This window comes from Rhinoraja longicauda, chromosome 1, assembly GCF_053455715.1.
Source record: "Rhinoraja longicauda isolate Sanriku21f chromosome 1, sRhiLon1.1, whole genome shotgun sequence".
In the NCBI taxonomy this organism is placed as follows: Eukaryota; Metazoa; Chordata; class Chondrichthyes; order Rajiformes; family Arhynchobatidae; genus Rhinoraja; species Rhinoraja longicauda.
In genome coordinates, this window is record NC_135953.1 from 70,696,144 (window position 1) to 70,716,303 (window position 20,160).

Consider the following 20,160-nt stretch of genomic DNA (forward strand, 5'->3'; position numbering starts at 1 on the left):
GGGATATGGACCAAACGCAGGCAGGTGGAACTAGTGTAGCTGCGATATGTTGGCCGGTGTGGGCAAGTTGGGCCGAAGGGCCTGGTTCCACACTGTATTACTCTTTGACTCTAGTAATTTTGAGAATGGTTGACTTAGTTATGACACTTTGATAGTCAGCCATTGGAATGTTGAATGAGAACAAGTTTGTCCATCTTTTTGGGAATTCCAGTCTAAATGAACCAGTACACATTTATTGATCAAAGAGTTTTCATTTCACTCACCAATCAAATGTGTGACTTTTTCAGAGCCACAAACTGGAAAGAGAAGTACTTGTAAAATCCTTGAAGTTCTACTTTGGACTGAAAAAGAAACTGAAATCTCCAAGCTGGTAAGGATGCTTTGTGGTTGATGCAGAATGTACTCTAATGTGATAGACTGCATTCATGAGTACAGGTTGATTTGGCAGTTACAGTTAAGGTCCACTAAAAGCACAATATGAAATATGTAAAAAATCAGCTGTATTTACTGATAATGCAGCAGGTCATTTTGACTCCCATTCGCTCTGCTGGCCAAATATCCTCCAGGCAGATGCATAAAAGCATTGAAAATCCCAAACTAATTTGGAGGGAAAATAAACTCAAATTACCCATTGTGATCAACTGAGTTTAGGAGATCATGCAGGACATGAGATACTTACTGTTCCATTTATTTCTTGCATACTCATTTATGGACAAAACAAAACATAAATCCCAGCTCTTTTTTTAAAGCATCGGCAGAAAATTTCCAGTCACTACACAACATATCTCAGAGGGAAAGGAAGATTTCTTAACATCAAATGCAATGGGCTTGTCATTCTCTTCAATCTGTCCTGCCCAAGGACATACATTACATCAAAAATGATTGTGTCCCAAGGCACTTTACAGCCCAGGTTGACAAGTCAATTCAAGTTTATTGTCACATGCACAAGTATGGTGAGATACAAGTATAATCAAAATGGTGCCTGCATCAGCATCACAGACACACAGGTTCAAACACACAAAATATAAATTATGCACGGAACACACATAAATTACACATAAACTACACATAGATTTCATGTAGACTGTACTTTAAAATGTTTTACCTACACCTGATGATGAGCGAGGGTGATATCACTCAATGTCTGCTAGTCTTACTGAGGATCATAGCAGCGTAAAATTGGCACATGTAATTTCTGATGGTATTCAACAAGTGAGTTAATTCAGGTGTGATGTTGCCCTGTAGTTGTAATGAACTATCAATCCATTGTGTCGCCTGGGGCACTGATTCAGCTCTTTATCATAAAGACTAATGTACTGTTTGTAAGTATTAAAATTGGAGTTTATTTAATCCCCTAGTCTTGATCCAATATTTAAACTTAAATTGTGAAATCCACTTAGCTTTAGCTTATTAAAAAAAAACTTTGCTTCCTCCAAGTATTGAATCAGATTAGTTTATCACACATTGATGGGATTCTAACCTTGTCTCTGCTGCCATGATGCTGTCTCTTAGTCAATATCCTGTTTGTTATATTTTGCATTGGCTTCAATTAAATGTTGAGGCAGATTGAGCTAGCCCTTTATCGTCTCTACGTCTTACTTATAACATACCATTTATCTCCAAGGTAAGTATTAGCTATTTAAGTTGGTTAGGGTAAAAAGTATATCACCTTGATTTCAAGGGCATTGTTTTAATGCTTGTACTGCAAGTATAGATTTATTTCAAATGTATGACGTGACATTAAAAGTACTACTGAGTAACCCCCTTCCCCACCCTCCTAAAATGCTTCAGTGTGTCATTGATCCAAAATCAATCTTCAATTTGGCCAGTAAAAATATTAGACTTATTCAGACTCGTAATACACGTATTGCACATTTCATTATATTAAAGACATTTCACGTGGGCTACTTGGCAGTTGATTTACACTCTGCAGTAAGATAAATAAACAGCTGATCAGTTTTGTTTTAAATTGAAGGTAAATGTTGGTCAGGGTACTTAAAACCTCACCTTTGAATGGTAGAATAGGTTCTTGCAGATCCATTTGAACAAGAAGAAGATCTTGACATTCTCTCTCAACAGTAGCATCTCTGACAATAGTGTGCTATCTCAGCAGTTCACGGTGTGTCAGTCTAGATAATAATGTTCAAGTTCCAAGGAGAAGACTAAAGAAGCAAAGGTTTGACCTAAACTGATTGCTAACCAACTTGAGTATTTGTCAAGCTCAAGCAAGGACAGAAACAGAATAGAGTTACCACGTAGAAACAGGCTCTTCAGCCCACCGAGTCCACACTGACCATCGATCACCCATTCGCATTAGTTTGATGTTATCTTACATTTGCACCAACTCCCTGCACATTAGGGGCTATTCACAGAGTCCAATAACGTACAAACCCACACATCTTTGGTATTTGAGAGGAGACCAGAGCACCCAGAGGAAAGCCACACAGTCACTGGGAGAGCATACAAACTCCACCAGACAGCAAATGAGGTTGGGATCGATCACGGGTGTTTGGAACTATGAGGCGACAGCTCTACCATTTGCCATCCCTTCAATTAAAGAGGTTGTGATTGAAAAGCTTGTATATAACCAACACCTTTAGCGTCCACAATGTTTCCATTGTTTACTGTATTTTTAACCCCAATGATGGTGTCTCCTGATTAAAAAATGTGTTCCTGTTCACCACTTTCTCAAGGATGAGCAAGAGCTCTTTTGTTTATGTATCTCTTTCTCTATTACACAGCTGGGGGTTTACGCTTTGTTCAGAAAAGCAGCAGTGGTAAGTTCTCAAATTAGATATTTTTCAAAACATTCTTTATCCATAGTAGTTGATTTTTTTTTGTTGCTGCATTCAGACTATCGAGTAGCAAAGTGAAATAACAGGAGGGAAAGAACATAACATCAAGGTGAAGGGTAAATTATTTAATAGGAGTCTGAGGGGTAACATTTTCACATAAAGGGTGGCGGGTGTATGGAACAAGCTGCCCGAGGATGTAGTTGAGGCTGGGACTATCCCAACATTTAAGAAACAGACAGAAACATGGATAGGACAGGTTTGGAGGGATATGGACCAAACGCAGGCAGGTGGAACTAACTTCCTGGGAATATACTAACACCCTCAGTGTTGTTCCAGGAATTGTCTGATGTGAAGAGGCAAAATAAAGATTATGGGCCGGTCAAAACATTCGGTGATGAGTAGAACAGGCCCAGGATATTATATCACCACCAGGAATTTGACATGCTTAGTTCCCTTTTGCTACTGTTTGCCAATAAAGAAGAGCCTATATATGTATATATTCAAATCTAAAATTTCAGAAAACTCTGCCTCAAATAGGAAAGTACTAATTTTATGTACAGAAGTTTTGAGAAATGTACAACTGGATTTCAGAGAATCATTTATGAAAGTTTATTAACTCGTGTCAGAGAATATCAACGGTATTAACCAGGAGGTTAAAATGTTGAAGAAAATTCTTGATTAGTACAGGTGTCAGGAGTTATGGGGAGAAGGCAGGGGAATGGGGTTGAGAGGGAAAGATCGGTCAGCCACGATTGAATGGCGGAGTAGACGATGGGCCGAACGGCATAATTCTGCTGCTAGAATTTATAACTTTTTGAAAATTTCTAGTCAAAGTATTATTCCAGTAATTTGTCACAGCTAGGATTTAAAACCCAGATAATTACAGCCATTTCAAGGATTTGGTCAACACTTGAGAAGTTGCAAGCAAGGAAACAAAAACAACAACTTGCTGAATAATAAAGTAATAGAAGACTTCCCAGTTGAGGAAGGCGATAAAGTGCCACAGATATGAGGATCTAAATCTATTTTAAGGGGAGGAACTCGCTAAATTTAGTTCAAGTAGGGTAATGATAATGCACAGATTAATGTGAATGACAATAGGCAGATTTCTAAGACATGACGATTTTTGCGCAGGATTTATTTAAGATCTGAAGAATAAGTTAGGAATCAGGAAGTTAGAGTCAAGAAAACATAATTCAATTTTGTAGGAATTTAGTTAGGCCACATTTTGGGAAACTTGTACATTTCACAATTTTTGACACCATATTACAGAGGCATGAGGCAGGAGCTGGCCAAAATTGATTGGAAGAAGGCCCTAGCAGGGAAGACGGTAGAACAGCAATGGCAGGTATTCCTGGGAATAATGCAGAGGTTGCTGGATCAATTTATTCCAAAGAGGTGGAAAGACTCTAAGGGGAGTAAGAGACACCTGTGGCTGACAAGGGAAGTCAGGGACAGCATAAAAATTAAGTATAACATAGCAAAGAAGAGTGGGAAGACAGAGGATTGGGACTCTTTTAAAGAGCAACAAAAGTTAACTAAAAAGGCAATACGGGGAGAAAAGATGAGGTACGAGGGTAAACTAGCCAATAATATAAAGGAGGATAGCAAAAGTTTTTTTAGGTACGTGAAGAGGAAAAAAATTGTCAAGGCAAATGTGGGTCCCTTGAAGACAGAAGCAGGGGAATTTATTATGGGGAACAAAGAAATGGCAGACGAGTTAAACCGTTACTTTGGATCTGTCTTCACTGAGGAAGATACACACAATCTCCCAAATGTTCTAGGGGCCGGAGAACCTAGGGTGATGGAGGAACTGAAGGAAATCCACATTAGGCAGGAAATGGTTTTGGGTAGACTGATGGGACTGAAGGCTGATAAATCCCCAGGGCCTGATGGTCTGCATCCCAGAGTACTTAAGGAGGTGGCTCTAGAAATAGTGGAAGCATTGGAGATCATTTTTCAATGTTCTATAGATTCAGGATCAGTTCCTGTGGATTGGAGGATAGCAAATGTTATCCCACTTTTTAAGAAAGGAGGGAGAGAGAAAACGGGTAATTATAGACCAATTAGTCTGACATCAGTGGTGGGGAAGATGCTGGAGTCAATTATAAAAGACGAAATTGCTGAGCATTTGGATAGCAGTAACGGGATCATTGCGAGTCAGCATGGATTTACAAAGGGGAAATCATGCTTGACAAATCTACTGGAATTTTTTGAGGATGTAACTAGGAAAATTGACAAGGGAGAGTCAGTGGATGTGGTGTACCTCGACTTTCAGAAAGCCTTCGACAAGGTCCCACATAGGAGATTAGTGGGCAAAATTAGGGCACATGGTATTGGGGGTAGGGTACTGACATGGATAGAAAATTGGTTGACAGACAGAAAGCAAAGAGTGGGGATAAATGGGTCCCTTTCGGAATGGCAGGCAGTGACCAGTGGGGTACCGCAAGGTTCGGTGCTGGGACCCCAGCTATTTACGATATACATTAATGACTTAGACGAAGGGATTAAAAGTACCATTAGCAAATTTGCAGATGATACTAAGTTGGGGGGTAGTGTGAATTGTGAGGAAGATGCAATAAGGCTGCAGGGTGACTTGGACAGGTTGTGTGAGTGGGCGGATACATGGCAGATGCAGTTTAATGTAGATAAGTGTGAGGTTATTCACTTTGGAAGTAAGAATAGAAAGGCAGATTATTATCTGAATGGTGTCAAGTTAGGAGGAGGGGGAGTTCAACGAGATCTGGGTGTCCTAGTGCATCAGTCAATGAAAGGAAGCATGCAGGTACAGCAGGCAGTGAAGAAAGCCAATGGAATGTTGGCCTTCGTAACAAGAGGAGTTGAGTATAGGAGCAAAGAGGTCCTTCTACAGTTGTACCGGGCCCTGGTGAGACCGCACCTGGAGTACTGTGTGCAGTTTTGGTCTCCAAATTTGAGGAAGGATATTCTTGCTATGGAGGGCGTGCAGCGTAGGTTCACTGGGTTAATTCCCGGAATGGCGGGACTGTCGTATGTTGAAAGGCTGGAGCGATTGGGCTTGTATACACTGGAATTTAGAAGGATGAGGGGGGATCTTATTGAAACATATAAGATAATTAGGGGATTGGACACATTAGAGGCAGATAACATGTTCCCAATGTTGGGGGAGTCCAGAACAAGGGGCCACAGTTTAAGAATAAGGGGTAGGCCATTTAGAACGGAGATGAGGAAGAACTTTTTCAGTCAGAGGGTGGTGAAGGTGTGGAATTCTCTGTCTCAGAAGGCAGTGGAGGCCAGTTCGTTGGATGCTTTCAAGAGAGAGCTGGATAGAGCTCTTAAGGATAGCGGAGTGAGGGGGTATGGGGAGAAGGCAGGAACGGGGTACTGATTGAGAGTGATCAGCCATGATCGCATTGAATGGCGGTGCTGGCTTGAAGGGCTGAATGGCCTACTCCTGCACCTATTGTCTATTGTCTATTGTCATATCTGAGGAAGAATGTGCTGGCTCTGGAGAGGGTCCAGAAGAGGTTTACAAGAGTGATCCCAGGAATGAGTAGGTTCACATATGATGAGCATTTGATGGCACTGGGCCTCTATTCACTGGAGTTCAGAAGAATGAGGGGAGACCTCATTGAAATGTACAGAATAGTGAAAGACGGATAGAGTGGATGTGGAGAGGATGTTTCCACTAGTGGGAGAGTCTAGGACTAGAGATCATAGAATTAAAGGACGTTCTTTTAGGAAGGAGACGAGGAAGAATTCCACGGAGGTGAATCTGGAATTCTTTGCCACAGAAGGATGTGGAGGCAAAGTCAGTGGGTATATTTAAGGCAGAGATAGATAGATTCTTGATTAGTATGGGTGTCAGAGGTTATGGGAAGAAGGCAGGAGAAAGGGGTTCGGAGGGAGAGATAGATCAGCCATGATTGAATGGCAGAGTAGACTTGATGGGCCGAATGGCCTAATTCTACTCATCATTTATGATCTTATGATCTTATTTGCAGTATTGCATACAGTTCTAGTCGCCCCATTACAGGAAAGATATGGAGGCTTTGGAGAGGGTGCAGAGCATGTTTATGAGAATGCTGCCTTATGCGAAGGTCTCAAATAATCTTGGATTGTTTTCTCTGAAGCGTTAGAGGTTGAGGGATGGCTTGATAGAAGTATATAAAATTATGAGAGCCATAATTTAGGCAGTAGAAAACTTTTCCCCTGGGTGGAAATGTCCAACACTTGAGGGCATAGCCTGTAGGTGACAGGGGGGAGTTTAATGGAGATGTGTGGGATGTTTTTTTACAGTGTGGTGGGGGCTTGAAATGCACTGCCAGGGGTAATGCTGGAGGCAGATATGTTAGTGGTATTTAACAGGTTTTTAGATAGGCACATGGAAGTGCAGGGGTAGAGGGATATGGATCACATACAGGCAGATGAGATCAGTTTAACTCGGCAACTACAACTAATTGTACAACTGCTCTACAACTGTTATAATTGTAGACCTGAAATGGGAAAATAATAGGCTGGAAATATTCAGCACTTCATCCAGCATTCAGAAAAACACATTTAATGTTTCAAGCCAATAACCTTTAATTAGTTTGCTAACATTTACAGGCAAGTTACTCAATGTAGAATGATTGAACATTTGTATAAATCTAAATGGATTTGAAAATGTCATTTTGTTTTTCCAAAAGGTAAATCATGTTTAACCTGATTGACAATAGACAATAGACAATAGGTGCAGGAGGAGGCCATTCAGCCCTTCGAGCCAGCACCGCCATTCAATGTGATCATGGCTGATCATTCTCAATCAGTACCCCGTTCCTGCTTTCTCCCCATACCCCCTGACTCCGCTATCCTTAAGAGCTCTATCCAGCTCTCTCTTGAATGTATTCAGAGAATTGGCCTCCACTGCCCACTGAGGCAGAGAATTCCACAGATTCACAACTCTCCGACTAAAAAAGTTTTTCCTCATCTCTGTTCTAAATGGCCTACCCCTTATTCTTAAACTGTGGCCCCTGGTTCTGGACTCCCCCAACATTGGGAACATGTTTCCTGCCTCTAACGTGTCCAACCCCTTAATAATCTTATACGTTTCGATAAGATCCCCTCTCACCCTTCTAAATTCCAGTGTATACAAACCTAGTCGCTCCAGTCTTTCAACATATGACAGTCCCGCCATTCCGGGAATTAACCTAGTAAACCGACGCTGCACGCCCTCAATAGCAAGAATATCCTTCCTCAAATTTGGAGAGCAAAACTGCACACAGTACTCCAGGTGCGGTCTCACTAGGGCGCTGTACAACTGCAGAAGGACCTCTTTGCTCCTATACTCAACTCTTTGCTCCTATACTCAACTCAATTGGTAGGTTTTGACGAGATTCCACATACGAGAAAGTTTGGAGATTTGTAAATTTGAAGATAATCTTTGGACATTCATAGGACATTGATTAGGAACTGTACAGTAGCTAAAGTGATAATGAATTAGGGCTCCAAAGCCTGAATCTGACTTTTGTCGCTCCAACGGATCTCAACTGGGATCTAAGCTATTTACTTTGTTTCAATATGTCTTGACCGATTGAGAACTGGATCAATGCTTGGAGGCAGCAACAATTCGATGCCACAGTAATTAGTGTAGATAGGAGCAGAAAGTTACAAAGGAATAATGATTAACCAAAACATTTGGCAAAACTGGTGCACACAAAGTTCAAGATAGACAATAGACAATAGGTGCAGGAGGAGGCCATTCAGCCCTTCGAGCCAGCACCGCCATTTAATGTGATCATGGCTGATCATTCTCAATCAGTACCCCGTTCCTGCCTTCTCCCCATACCCCCTGACTCCACTATCTTTAAGCTCTATCCAGCTCTCTCTTGAAGATAGACTTGGAGTTATGCAGCATCGTAACGGACCTTTCAGCCCAAATTGTTCATGCCAATCAAGATGTCTACCTGAACTAGACCCATTTGCCTACGTTTGGCCCATATCCTTATAAAACCTTTATTATTCAAATACCTGCCTAAATGTCTTTTAAACACTAATTGTACCTGCCTCCACAGCTTCCCTTTACATTTTGTTCCATATACCCACCATCCTCTGTAAATAGGAATGGGTTAGGATTTTGACTGAAGACAGTGTTCAGAATATTTTCAAATCAAAAAGCTGAAAGTTTACAGCAATGAAGAGAATGCATGCCTTATGAAAAATTACAAGTACAGTTGAGGATATTGAACAGTCTTCTGAAGCTCTGTTTAGATTGCATTTGGTGTACTATGTTCAATTCTATGTTTCACTGTGTTCATTGGAGAGATTATCAACATAATTTTACATTATAATGCTAGAGATAAAATAACAAAATTATGAAGTGTGGTTGCTTTTGTTTGAATTACATTTAATGTAAAAGATTAAGAGTATAAGAGATTAAGAAAATAAGTGAAAATAATTGATGGAGTAGCTCTAGGGCTGTTCATGATGAAGGCAGATAGCTCATCATCACACAAGGAACACTGGAAATCAGGAGCCCAAGTAAAGAGTTATGAGGTTAGACCAATTGGAAACTTCAGAACTGAGACCTAAAGGATTTTGTTGGGCATTGAAGAAAATGAATTAGATGCTGATAATTACATTTAAAAAGAGCATTTATGATCACATAATGTGCTGAGAGGTGCTAATCCCATATCTTTTTCTTTGCTGTTATTATGGAGACAGAATGGGGATGAGAGTAATTAGTTCTTATCAGGAAAGTGATCGATGCCATGAAACAAATGGGTTCCCTTTTTAACGGTCTCATGTTCATAAGTAAAATGAGCAGAATTAGGCCATTTGGCCCATCACGTCTACTCTGCCATTCAATCATGGCTGATCTATCTTTCCCTCTCATCCCCATTCTTCTGCTTTCTCTCTATAACCCCTGACACCCTTACTAATCAAGAATCTGTCAATTGACATTTGTGGCAATAAATTCCACAATGGGTTTATGAAAATATCTTCTGCATTAAAAGTATAATTGATGACATTATACTGATTTGTAAAATATGTATCCATCTACAGGTATTTGTGCTGTGATAAGGAAGAGACATATTTGGAATGGTTGGCTAGTTTGCTCAATGCACAGGTAGGAAATCTTCAATGTTTCTGTACAATTTTGTAGTCTTATTTTGTTTCCATCATGGTTACTTTATTCTTGCATGCGTTAAATATAATCCCATGCACACTTGAATATAAGGTCCATTTGATTTAATGATTCCATAATGTTGCAACAAAATGCAGCATCTCAATTCTCAAAGTTCATTTTTAACATCCTTTGGCCGCAATCTTTACAATTGTAATGAGGAAACTTGCAAAGGTTGGTGGCTCCTCTTAAGGAATTTCAAACACCAGAAAACATTTTGTTAATTATTCAAGCAGCCTGAGAGTTGCTCTTAAGGTCAGCATTTATTAACCTTATCAATTGTTCTGAAGAAGGTGGTGGTAAGTTGCCTCCTTGAAATGCCTTTAAGTCGTGGTCTCTTCAAAAGCTGTTAAATAGGGAATTTATGGGTTTTAGTCTGGTGATAGATGCATGGAACAAGCTGCCAGAGAAGGTAGTTTAGGCAGAAACTGTAACAGTATTTAAAAGACATTTGGACATCGGTGGTGGATCTGTACTTAGATATGAAAAGTGGAAAAAGCCCTCCATATTTAATTGTGCACATTTAATGGACTCTGCAAGCCACTGGAGCAATCCAAATTCAATTATAAATCGATCGGAAAGGTACATGGATCGGAAAGTTTAAAGGGATATGGGCCGAATGCAGGTAGGTGGGACTTGTGTAGATGGGGCATCTTGGTCGGCATGGGGCAAAGGGCCTGTTTCTGTGCTGTATGACACTATGACATTGGCTCAAAGATATCCTGTTGCATCAGATCATTATTTCTCCAGTCTATGAGACTGCTCATCTGTGTATGGCACAGGTTCCCCCTGAGGCCACAGGATGGGAAATTACTGAGTGAGCTTTGTTATACTTTCTGTTTAGGTTTATGCCAGATCATTCAGCTGCTTTTATTTGTTTATTGAACTTTGATACAACTGAATGGCTTGCCGGGGCATTTCAGAAGGTAGTAACCATCAGACACATTGAGCCTTCTGTGAAGTCACATAATAACCACATTAGTCTCTGGTTGTGTTGACACAAGGGACAGCTGATGCTGAAATATGGAGCAAGAAACATGCTGCAAGAGGAACTCAGCAGGTGAACTCAACATCTGCAGAGACAAAATAATTGTGTCCGTGCTACCTAACTGAACAGCTTCATAAATGAATTTGGATTGCTCCAGCAGCTTGCAGCGTCCATTGATTGCGCTCAATTAAATATGGACCATGACCCCACCGACGAACACCAGACCTTAATCATCAACACCATCACGGACCTCACCATTTCCGGCACTCTACTCTCTAATGCCTCCAAACCTATCGTTCCCCAGCCCCGCACGGCCCGATTTTACCTTCTACCTAAAATCCATAAACAGAACTGTCCTGGCAGACCCATTGTTTCTGCCTGTTCATGTCCCACCAAACGTATTTCCACCTACCTCGACTCCATCCTATCCACCCTGGTCAAATCCCTCCCCACCTATGTCCAAGACACCTCACATGCTCTCCGTCTCCTCGATAACTTCCGGTTTCCAGGCCCCCCACTCCCTCACCTTTACCATGGATGTCCAGTCACTCTACATTTCCATCCCCCACAAGGATGGTCTTGAAGCCCTCCGTTTCTTCCTCGACCATAGAACCAGCCAATCCCCATCTACTAACACTCTCCTCCGCCTAGCAGAGCTGGGTCATACACTTAACAACTTCTCCTTTGACTCCTCCCACTTCCTCCAAACCAGAGGGCACTCGCATGGGCCCTAGCTATGCCTGCCTCTTTGTCGGGTACGTCGAACAATCCCTGTTCCGGACGTACTCTGGCCCCATCCTCGAACTCTACCTCCGCTACATCGACGACTGCATTGGTGCTACCTCTTGTACCCATGCAGAACTCACTGACTTCATACACCTAGCAATTTCCATCCTGCTCTTAAATAGAATTGGACTATCTCCGACATCTCCCTCCCGTTTCTGGACCTCACCATCTCCATCACAGGAGACAGACTAGTGACTGACATCTACTATAAACCCACTGACTTGCACAGCTATCTGGACTACACTTCTTCCCAACCTGTCTCCTGCAAAAAGTCTATCCCCTACTCCCAATTCCTCCGTCTATGCCGCATCTGCACCCGGGATGAGGTGTTTCACACTAGGGCATCAGAGATGTCCTCATTCTTCAGGAAACGGGGCTTCCCCTCTTCCATTATAGATGAGGCTCTCACTAGGGCCTCTTCTAGCAGCTTCGCTCTTGATCCCCCACCCCCCATTTGTAACAAGGACAGAATCCCCCTCGTTCTCGCCTTCCACCCCATCAGCCAGCGTATCCAACAAATCATCCTCCAACATTTCCGTCACCTCCAACGGGACCCCACTACTGGCCACATCTTCCCATCCCCTCCCCTTTCTGCATTCCGCAGAGACAGTTCCCTCTGTAACTCCCTGGTCCACTCGTCCCTTCCTACCCAAACCATCCCATCCCCGGGCACTTTCCCCTGCAACCGCAGGAGATGCAACACCTGTCCATTTACCTCCCCCCTCAACTCCATCCAAGGACCCAAACAGTCTTTCCAGGTGAGACAGAGGTTCACCTGCACCTCCTCCAACCTCATCTATTGTATCCGCTGCTCTAGATGTCAACTTCTTTACATCGGCGGAACCAAACGCAGGCTCGGCGATCGTTTCGCTCAACACCTTCGCTCAGTCCGCCTTAACCGACCTGATCTCCACCGCAGTGGCTGAGCACTTCAACTCCCTCTCCCACTCCCAGTCCGACCTTTCTGTCATGGGCCTCCTCCAGTGCCATAGTGAGGCGCACTGGAAATTGGAGGAACAGCACCATTTAAAAAAAATTCTTATATGACTTGGTTTGTCAGCTACAGGCTGTTTGTCACACCATGGTATTTGAGTCAGAAGGTCATGGGTTCTCCATCTCCAGAGATTTGAGCACACAAATCCAAGAATCCTTTGTCCCGCCCCCATGACATTAGTCTGAAGAAGGGTCTTGACCCGAAACTTCACCCATTCCTTCTCTCCTGAGATGCTGCCTGACCTGCTGAGTTACTCCAGCATTTTGTGAATAAATACCTTCGATTTGTACCAGCATCTGCAGCTATTTTCCTACAATTAAATATGGAGGGCAATTTCCACTTTTCATATCTAAGTACAGGTCCTCCACCGATATTCCAGCACCCTTGGTTTCAGAGCCTTTGTAGATTGTCCAATTTGCTGGACAAACAGAGGTCATGGCCTCTGAGAGGATTCCTACAGTACCGGAACGGTCTACCTAAGCTGTCAGGGTGCTGAGGTACTGGCCCAAAAAGTAGGCCGTAAAAGTTGACCATGGGAACAGATCTGCTGGCTCCGGCTGGGCCGGTGTTCCAGAGCCCCGACCACAGGGGACAAATTTAACCTGCTGATTGACTGCGGAAATCGGCTATGGGAACGGATCTGCCGGCTCTGGCCAAGCTAGAGCTCCAGAGGCCCGGCCGCAGTGGGGAAATTCAACCAACCAATCGGCGCTGAAGTCCCAATGAGATCGAGATTGGCCGCCTCACCCGGCCTAAGCACCACAATTTCTGGGCGATTTTCAGTGGGGGTTTCAAGTCTGCTCTCGTAATTTTGTCTGGATTAAAGGAGGTGCTGGACCATCATGATGGTAATTTGCAGTCATGATATAGGGTCTCGACCGGAAACTATGGCTACTCCTTGGCCTCCACTGATGCTGCCTTACTCACTGAGTTCCTGCCACAGTTTTTTCTTGCAGTGGTTATGGATGGCATATTCACTTCCCATAAAAACATTAGTGAACCAGATAGATTTATACAACAATCCAGTAGCTCCATGGCTAATGATAATCTTTCATTATGGACTTATTTAATTAACTAAATTTTAGTTGCCTTTCAGCCATGGATTTATTTAATTAACTAAATTTTAGTTGCCTTTCAACCATGGTGGGATTTGAACTCATCTTGAGACCATTAGCCCCGAACTCTAGTAAGATAATCACTTTGCCATTGCACCTGCATAGCACTTTAATAGATACTTCAGTGCCTCATTGAGCAAATGACCCTGACTACTAATACAAGAAGGGAAGATACAATTCCTTAAGGTGATGAAAATGTGCATATTCATATTCATTGTTGTTTGCTTGAATAGGTGGAGCAGGTTTTCTGCAGATGTTCCTATTCGATGTAAAACAACAGTGGAACCTGAGAGACTGGCAGACATCCACTCTGGTTTTAATTAGTCTTCAAGTCTTGTTTCAGTAAGCTAAAGTACACAAGGCTGGAAATTGGAAGCACACCACCTGTTTTACAAATGTCATGTGATGCAAAGTGGTTATTACCTGAATTAAATTATGATGTAAATCATTTCAATGGGAAATTGGACTGGGCACTCGTAGACACAGTACACATTATTGTGTCTGTCCTTTTCCCTGTATATGACACCACCATTTCTACAATGCCCATCTCCATCCACGCCAATGTAAATTAGAGATCAAAGCTCCACATTTCATCTGTTGTCAAGCATTCTCACGTGAATTAAGAGCACATTGCATGAAGAAGGGTCTCGACCTAAATCGTCACCCATTCCTTCTCTCCAGAGATACTGCCTGACCCGCTGAATTACTCCAGCATTTTGTGTCTATCTTCGGTATGTAAACCAACATCTGTAGTTCCTTCCTACACATTGCACAGATGTGTTGCTTTTGTGCTATTTCAATGGATGTGATGCTGATATGATACCCATCTGAGCAAAACGCAAGCTGCACGGGATACTCATGGTCAAGCAGCATCTGTTGGGGGAAAGGAATTATTGAAGCTTGAGGATAAGACCTTGCCCTACCACAGATGTAGCCTACTGAGTTCCGCAAGCAGTTTGTTTGCCCCAGATTCCAGCATTTGCAGTCCCTCATGTCAATGGTCCAATGGTTCTTTTATTTTATTGAAATATATTTTTTGCAGATGGATCAGTGAGACTATTGCCATGCATAAAGACAATCCCTAATTAAGTACCCCATGCATGGAAATGACCCACATGCAATAGTGGCCACCAGTTTACACAGTCCAAGCTGCAGCTGGCCATAAAGCGCCATTGCAGCAATCGCCAGTGAGCTGTCTTCTCATGAATGAATTAATATTGCTCGGGCATCTTCCAGTTTCCATAGCTTTTTACAGATAATCTGAGAATGTAAAGATAATAATTATTTTTCTCCAACATCTCTAACCTTATTCCAATTGTCCTCCTGGCTCCGTCGCTGATGGCACAGCGCTTTTCTTAAGTACTATCCTGCTTCTCTTTAAATCCATCTTCCTTATCTCCTTCTCCTAAACTTTCCTTGACTCTGCCACAACTGCATCCTGTCTTTCCTCTCCAATGTCCCCAAACTTTGTCTCCAAATGTTACCCTTTTTTCTTGAACTCCTTATTTAGAGCCGTCCGATCAAGGTTCCACTTCTCCCACACTATTAAAATTGCTGTTTATAAAGTCACTAATGCCCAAGAGGCCTAACAAGGGTAAAACTATACATCGCTTCTTGCAACGTGGTTGACTACGCCATCTTCTTCTAAATTTTATCCCCTTTGAGGCTAAAGGATCGGGAGTTCTCTACCTAAATCTCTTCACCTCCATCCACCTCTCTTTACAACCTCAGTGAACAGGTTTATGGTCATCTGCCCAATTCTGGCCTAGTGTTGACCTTGACAATTCTCCTGTCGTTAACATTCTGACCTTGTTACACTAAAAGCAGTCCATAAATGCAAATTACCGTTCACATATTCTGAATTTGAGCTGGAAATGATGGCACGTGACTTTGTAATTCAACCTGAAGGTTGAGAAAGCGCTTAACAGAACTATCTTTGTTGAAATGCGAACATTTTTTTACAGCACGAGGGTGATCTTTGGCAAGCTGGTGGAAAACTGCACATTTCATCAATGATGCTGGCAGCAAAGCTAGGAAGCATGGGCATAACTCCAATCCAAGTATCAACCACTGGAAAGAAAATGGAACAAACACAAGTAAGTTGTTTGCTTTATTCAGTCTCTTTGTTACTATTCAGGTTGCTCATACTGTCACACACATTTCAGTACAAACTCACCTCAAGTTCCCAAAGTTTAGGCATTGGCGCTGGAAACATAGGATATATGAACTGGTCTGAATCTCATGTTGGATAAGGAGGCCATTTTGGAAGATAGCACATCTTAAACAAGTTATATGGTTATCATGTTTTATAAAATGAAGCATTATATTGTTTCCTAATGGTTCCTTGTACAATTTGCAAACCTTTTGTTGCTTTAGTTGGGGACTAATGATGTTTTAAGCATTATCTGATATGTGTCCATCAAAAGCTGAATGATATAAAAAATGACACTTCATCAGTACTACCAATATTAATTTAGTTGATGTAAATGCTGCTCATAGCACATGCACTATTTTTATAAATGGAGGGCAACAACTGCTCTGCAGCAACAGATGAATAGATTGTCTATTGAAATACATTATAGTTGTTACCGATTGCACTGATGGTGGTGTTGCATGGCTAAAGGTCGCAATTACTCAAGATTATCTTAAACAAAATAACTCAAAGGCCGGAGCTATAGAGAGAGGTTGAGCAGTCCCTGGTTTTATTCCTTGGAGCCTAGGAAGCTGAGGGGGTGATCTTATAAAGATTTATAAAATCGTGAGGGGAATGGACAGAGTGAATGCACAGTCTTTTTCCCCAGAATAGAGGAATCAAGAACCAGAGGATGTAGGTTGAAGTGAGAGGGGAAAGATTTAATCAGAATCTGTGGGGTAACCTTTTCTCTTGGAAGGTGTTGGGTCTACTCAATAACCAAAGTCTGTAGTCTCTTTTTTGCCCTGGATTATTTTCACCCGCATATTTAGACCGTAACGTTGTATCCTTATTGTTTTGATGTGGTTATGCTTTATTCTTAATTGTTAACTGTATGTTTGTGTTGTCATTTGTGAGCAGAGCACCAAGGCGCATTCCTTGTATATGAACATACTTGGCCAATAAACTTATTCATTCATATGGAATGAGTTGCAAGAGGAGGTACTTATAATAGCATTTACAATTCACTTGGACAAGTGCATGGGTAAATGGGAATGACTTAGATGGAACATCTTAATCAGCATGGATGAGTTGTATGACGCTGAATGTAATTGTTTATAAACAAGTAACAGTGCGTCATTTTTTTCTCTCTATTTTGTTTGCAGTTACCTGCTTGAGCATTTGCCTTTAACATATTGAGGCTAGAAATTCACGCATGTTATTGATAAAGAACAAAGTACCTGTTGATATGCTTTGACCTGTGTTCAAATGAGGAGATTAAGGCCTGAAGCAACATCAGTTTGCACCAGTGCTGCTACACTTGGTTAAAAACAGATCATTTGTGCTTTATCAGGCGTTATTAAATGGTTTGTGCAAATAACTGTGCAGATTGTTAAAATTATACATTCCTGAAGGTGGAGCTGAGAAGAACAGTATTCCCATCAAGTGCACATCCCTTGGCCCCACTTCTCCTCTTGCCTTCCTTCGTTACCTGAGAACTCGTACCAGCACAAGAGCAACCTAATCTTCAAAGACAAGCTGCCTTCTGCTCCCCTCAGCTTGTCCTTTTGGTTATGAGAACTAAAGCCCACACTGAGAAGAAGCATTGATTTCAACATTCAAATCCATGATTTAAGCTAGTATGAACATAGACCTAATTAATGGAATGATATCTCTGATTTCTCTGCACCTCCTTGCCCACTCACAATTATTTTTTGTCGTCTTCCTGTGAATATTTATATATATGAAAAAGCATGGAGTGTGGGCATACCTCGGTGAAATTCCAGTGAGTTATCTTTCTTGTTTGTTGTCATGTTGGCAGAAAATTGGGATGGCATGGTGTCGCAGCAGTAGAGTTGTTGCCTTACAGTGCCAGAGACCCGGGTTCAATCCTGACTAGGGGTGCTTGTTTGTAGGGAGTTGGTACGTTCTCTCTGTGACCGTTTGGGTTTTCTCCGGGATCTCTGGTTTCCTCCCACACTCCCAAGGCGTACAAGTTACTTGTGCCGGTTCACGGACCCGTCAGCCGCCTGTCACTTCTGCGCCGAGGAAGCGACCGTGTACCATTTGTATACACAGTGTGAGAGGGTGTAGCCCCTGTTCAAGTATCTGAAGGGTCTGCTCCTCCAGTTTTGGCTCCATTTTAGTCCTACGCTCTTGATGTTTGGTCAGAGGAGGGAGGGTCAGGAGGGAGGTGGGGGGTCTCCCTTTCGGTCTGCTCCTGGGCCTGGCCAAGATGGCCATTCGCGGGTCAAGGCAGCGGGTAGTCGATGGCCGCACAGGGGTCGGCTGCCTGCCCCTTTTCCCGGCTTTCGTCCATGCCCGCGTGTCCCTGGAGAGGGAACACGTGGTGTCCACGGGGACGCTGGAGGCAATAGACAATAGACAATAGGTGCAGGAGGAGGCCATTCGGCCCTTCGAACCAGCACCGCCATTCAATGTGATCATGGCTGATCATTCTCAATCAGTACCCCGTTCCTGCCTTCTCCCCATACCCCCTGACTCCGCTATCCTTAAGAGCTCTATCTAGCTCTCTCTTGAATGCATTCAGAGAATTGGCCTCCACTGCCTTCTGAGGCAGAGAATTCCACAGATTCACAACTCTCTGACTGAAAAAGTTTTTCCTCATCTCAGTTCTAAATGGCCTACCCCTTATTCTTAAACTGTGGCCCCTGGTTCTGGACTCCCCCAACATTGGGAACATGTTTCCTGCCTCTAACGTGTCCAACCCCTTAATAATCTTATACGTTTCGATAAGATCTCCTCTCATCCTTCTAAATTCCAGTGTATACAAGCCTAGTCGCTCCAGTCTTTCAACATATGATAGTCCCGCCATTCCGGGAATTAACCTAGTAAACCTACGCTGCACGCCTTCCGTGAACGCTGGTCAAATGTATTATTGACAAAGGTGGCAGAATTTTAATTTGATAATTGTTTTGTTTGTAAACTGCCAATATAGGTAGCTTTTGATTTGGTCACGTTACTACTTTGTATGTTTGTTTTTGTTTTGGAATAAATTATTGGTAGTAAAAAAAAAGTACAAGTTTGTTGGCTAGTAGGCTTGGTATAATTGTAAATTGTCCCTAGTGTATGTAGGACAGTGTTAGAGTGCAGGGATCGCTGCGCAGCGCAGTCCAGAGGCCGAAGGGCGTGTTTCTGCTCTGTATCTCTAAATTAAACAAAAAGTCCAGAACCTTGGGTAAATTATGTGAAGCACTGCAAATAAGAGAATCATTAGAAAAACTTATCCCTGATACTTTTGTGTAGAAATACAGACAGAGATGTTAGCAAAGGAATCGAGGAAGGAGAATATGTAGTTGGCTTTGTTACAAGATAAGTAATTCAGTTGAGCAGCACTACGTAACCTGAGTATGAAGCTTGACCAGTTTAATGCGAGCACATTTGACACGCAATTACGAAGATATATTTGCAGACTTCTTTCATTTAAAGTTGGCAAATTACATTTGGACCTATTTACTTTTTATTTTGTAAACATAAAAACCTAAAAGTCATACCGGGGATGACCTTCAGAGAGCAATATTGTCCAGAAGCAGCATGGAGCCACCCTTAGGACTCGGAACATGTGCTGGATTTGGGAATAATCCATCAACAGTACACCACTGGGAGTAAGGCAGTTTATCTGGTTCAAAAGTCAGTGGACATCAGAGATTAATGGTAATGTGTTGAAATGTGAGTACATTTGATGTGTTGCAAACAAATCCCTGGGTACGTTAGCTTGGGGAAATATCTAACACAAAGATAGGAGTGTGTAGGATGGAACTGCAGATGCTGGTTTAAACCGAAGATAGACACAAAAAGCTGCAGTAACTCAGTGGGACAGACAGCATCTCCGGAGAGAAGGAATGGGTAACGTTTTGGGCTGACCCTTCTTCAGACTGGTTAGTGATAAGGGAAACGAGAGATATAGGTGATGATGTCGAGAGATAAAGAACAAAGAGTGAAAGATATACAATAAAAGTAAGGATGATAAAGGAAACAGGCCATTGTTAGCCGTTTGTTGGGTGAAAATGGGAAACTAATGCGATTGGGGGGGGGGGGGGGGGGACGGATAAAGAAAGCGAGGGAATGCCAGGGCTACCTGAAGTTAGAGAAATCAATATTCATACCGCTGGGCTGTAAGCTGCCCAAGCAAAATATGAGATGCTGTTCCTCTAATTTGCTTTTAGCCTTACTCTGACATTGGAGG

The 20,160-nt window shown here is 42.4% G+C and overlaps 1 protein-coding gene across 6 annotated transcripts in view; it reads left to right on the forward strand.

Annotated features, from left to right (window-relative positions):
- Nucleotides 1–20,160, forward strand: part of arap2 (ArfGAP with RhoGAP domain, ankyrin repeat and PH domain 2) — a 325,749-nt gene that overhangs the window by 298,528 nt on the left and 7,061 nt on the right. For all 6 annotated transcript variants that reach the window (XM_078400296.1, XM_078400332.1, XM_078400306.1 and 3 more), the window contains 4 exons: nt 288–370; nt 2,742–2,777; nt 9,819–9,882; nt 15,787–15,918. In XM_078400296.1, the coding sequence (XP_078256422.1) occupies nt 288–370; nt 2,742–2,777; nt 9,819–9,882; nt 15,787–15,918 (315 nt within the window). The remainder of the gene's footprint in view (nt 1–287; nt 371–2,741; nt 2,778–9,818; nt 9,883–15,786; nt 15,919–20,160) is intronic.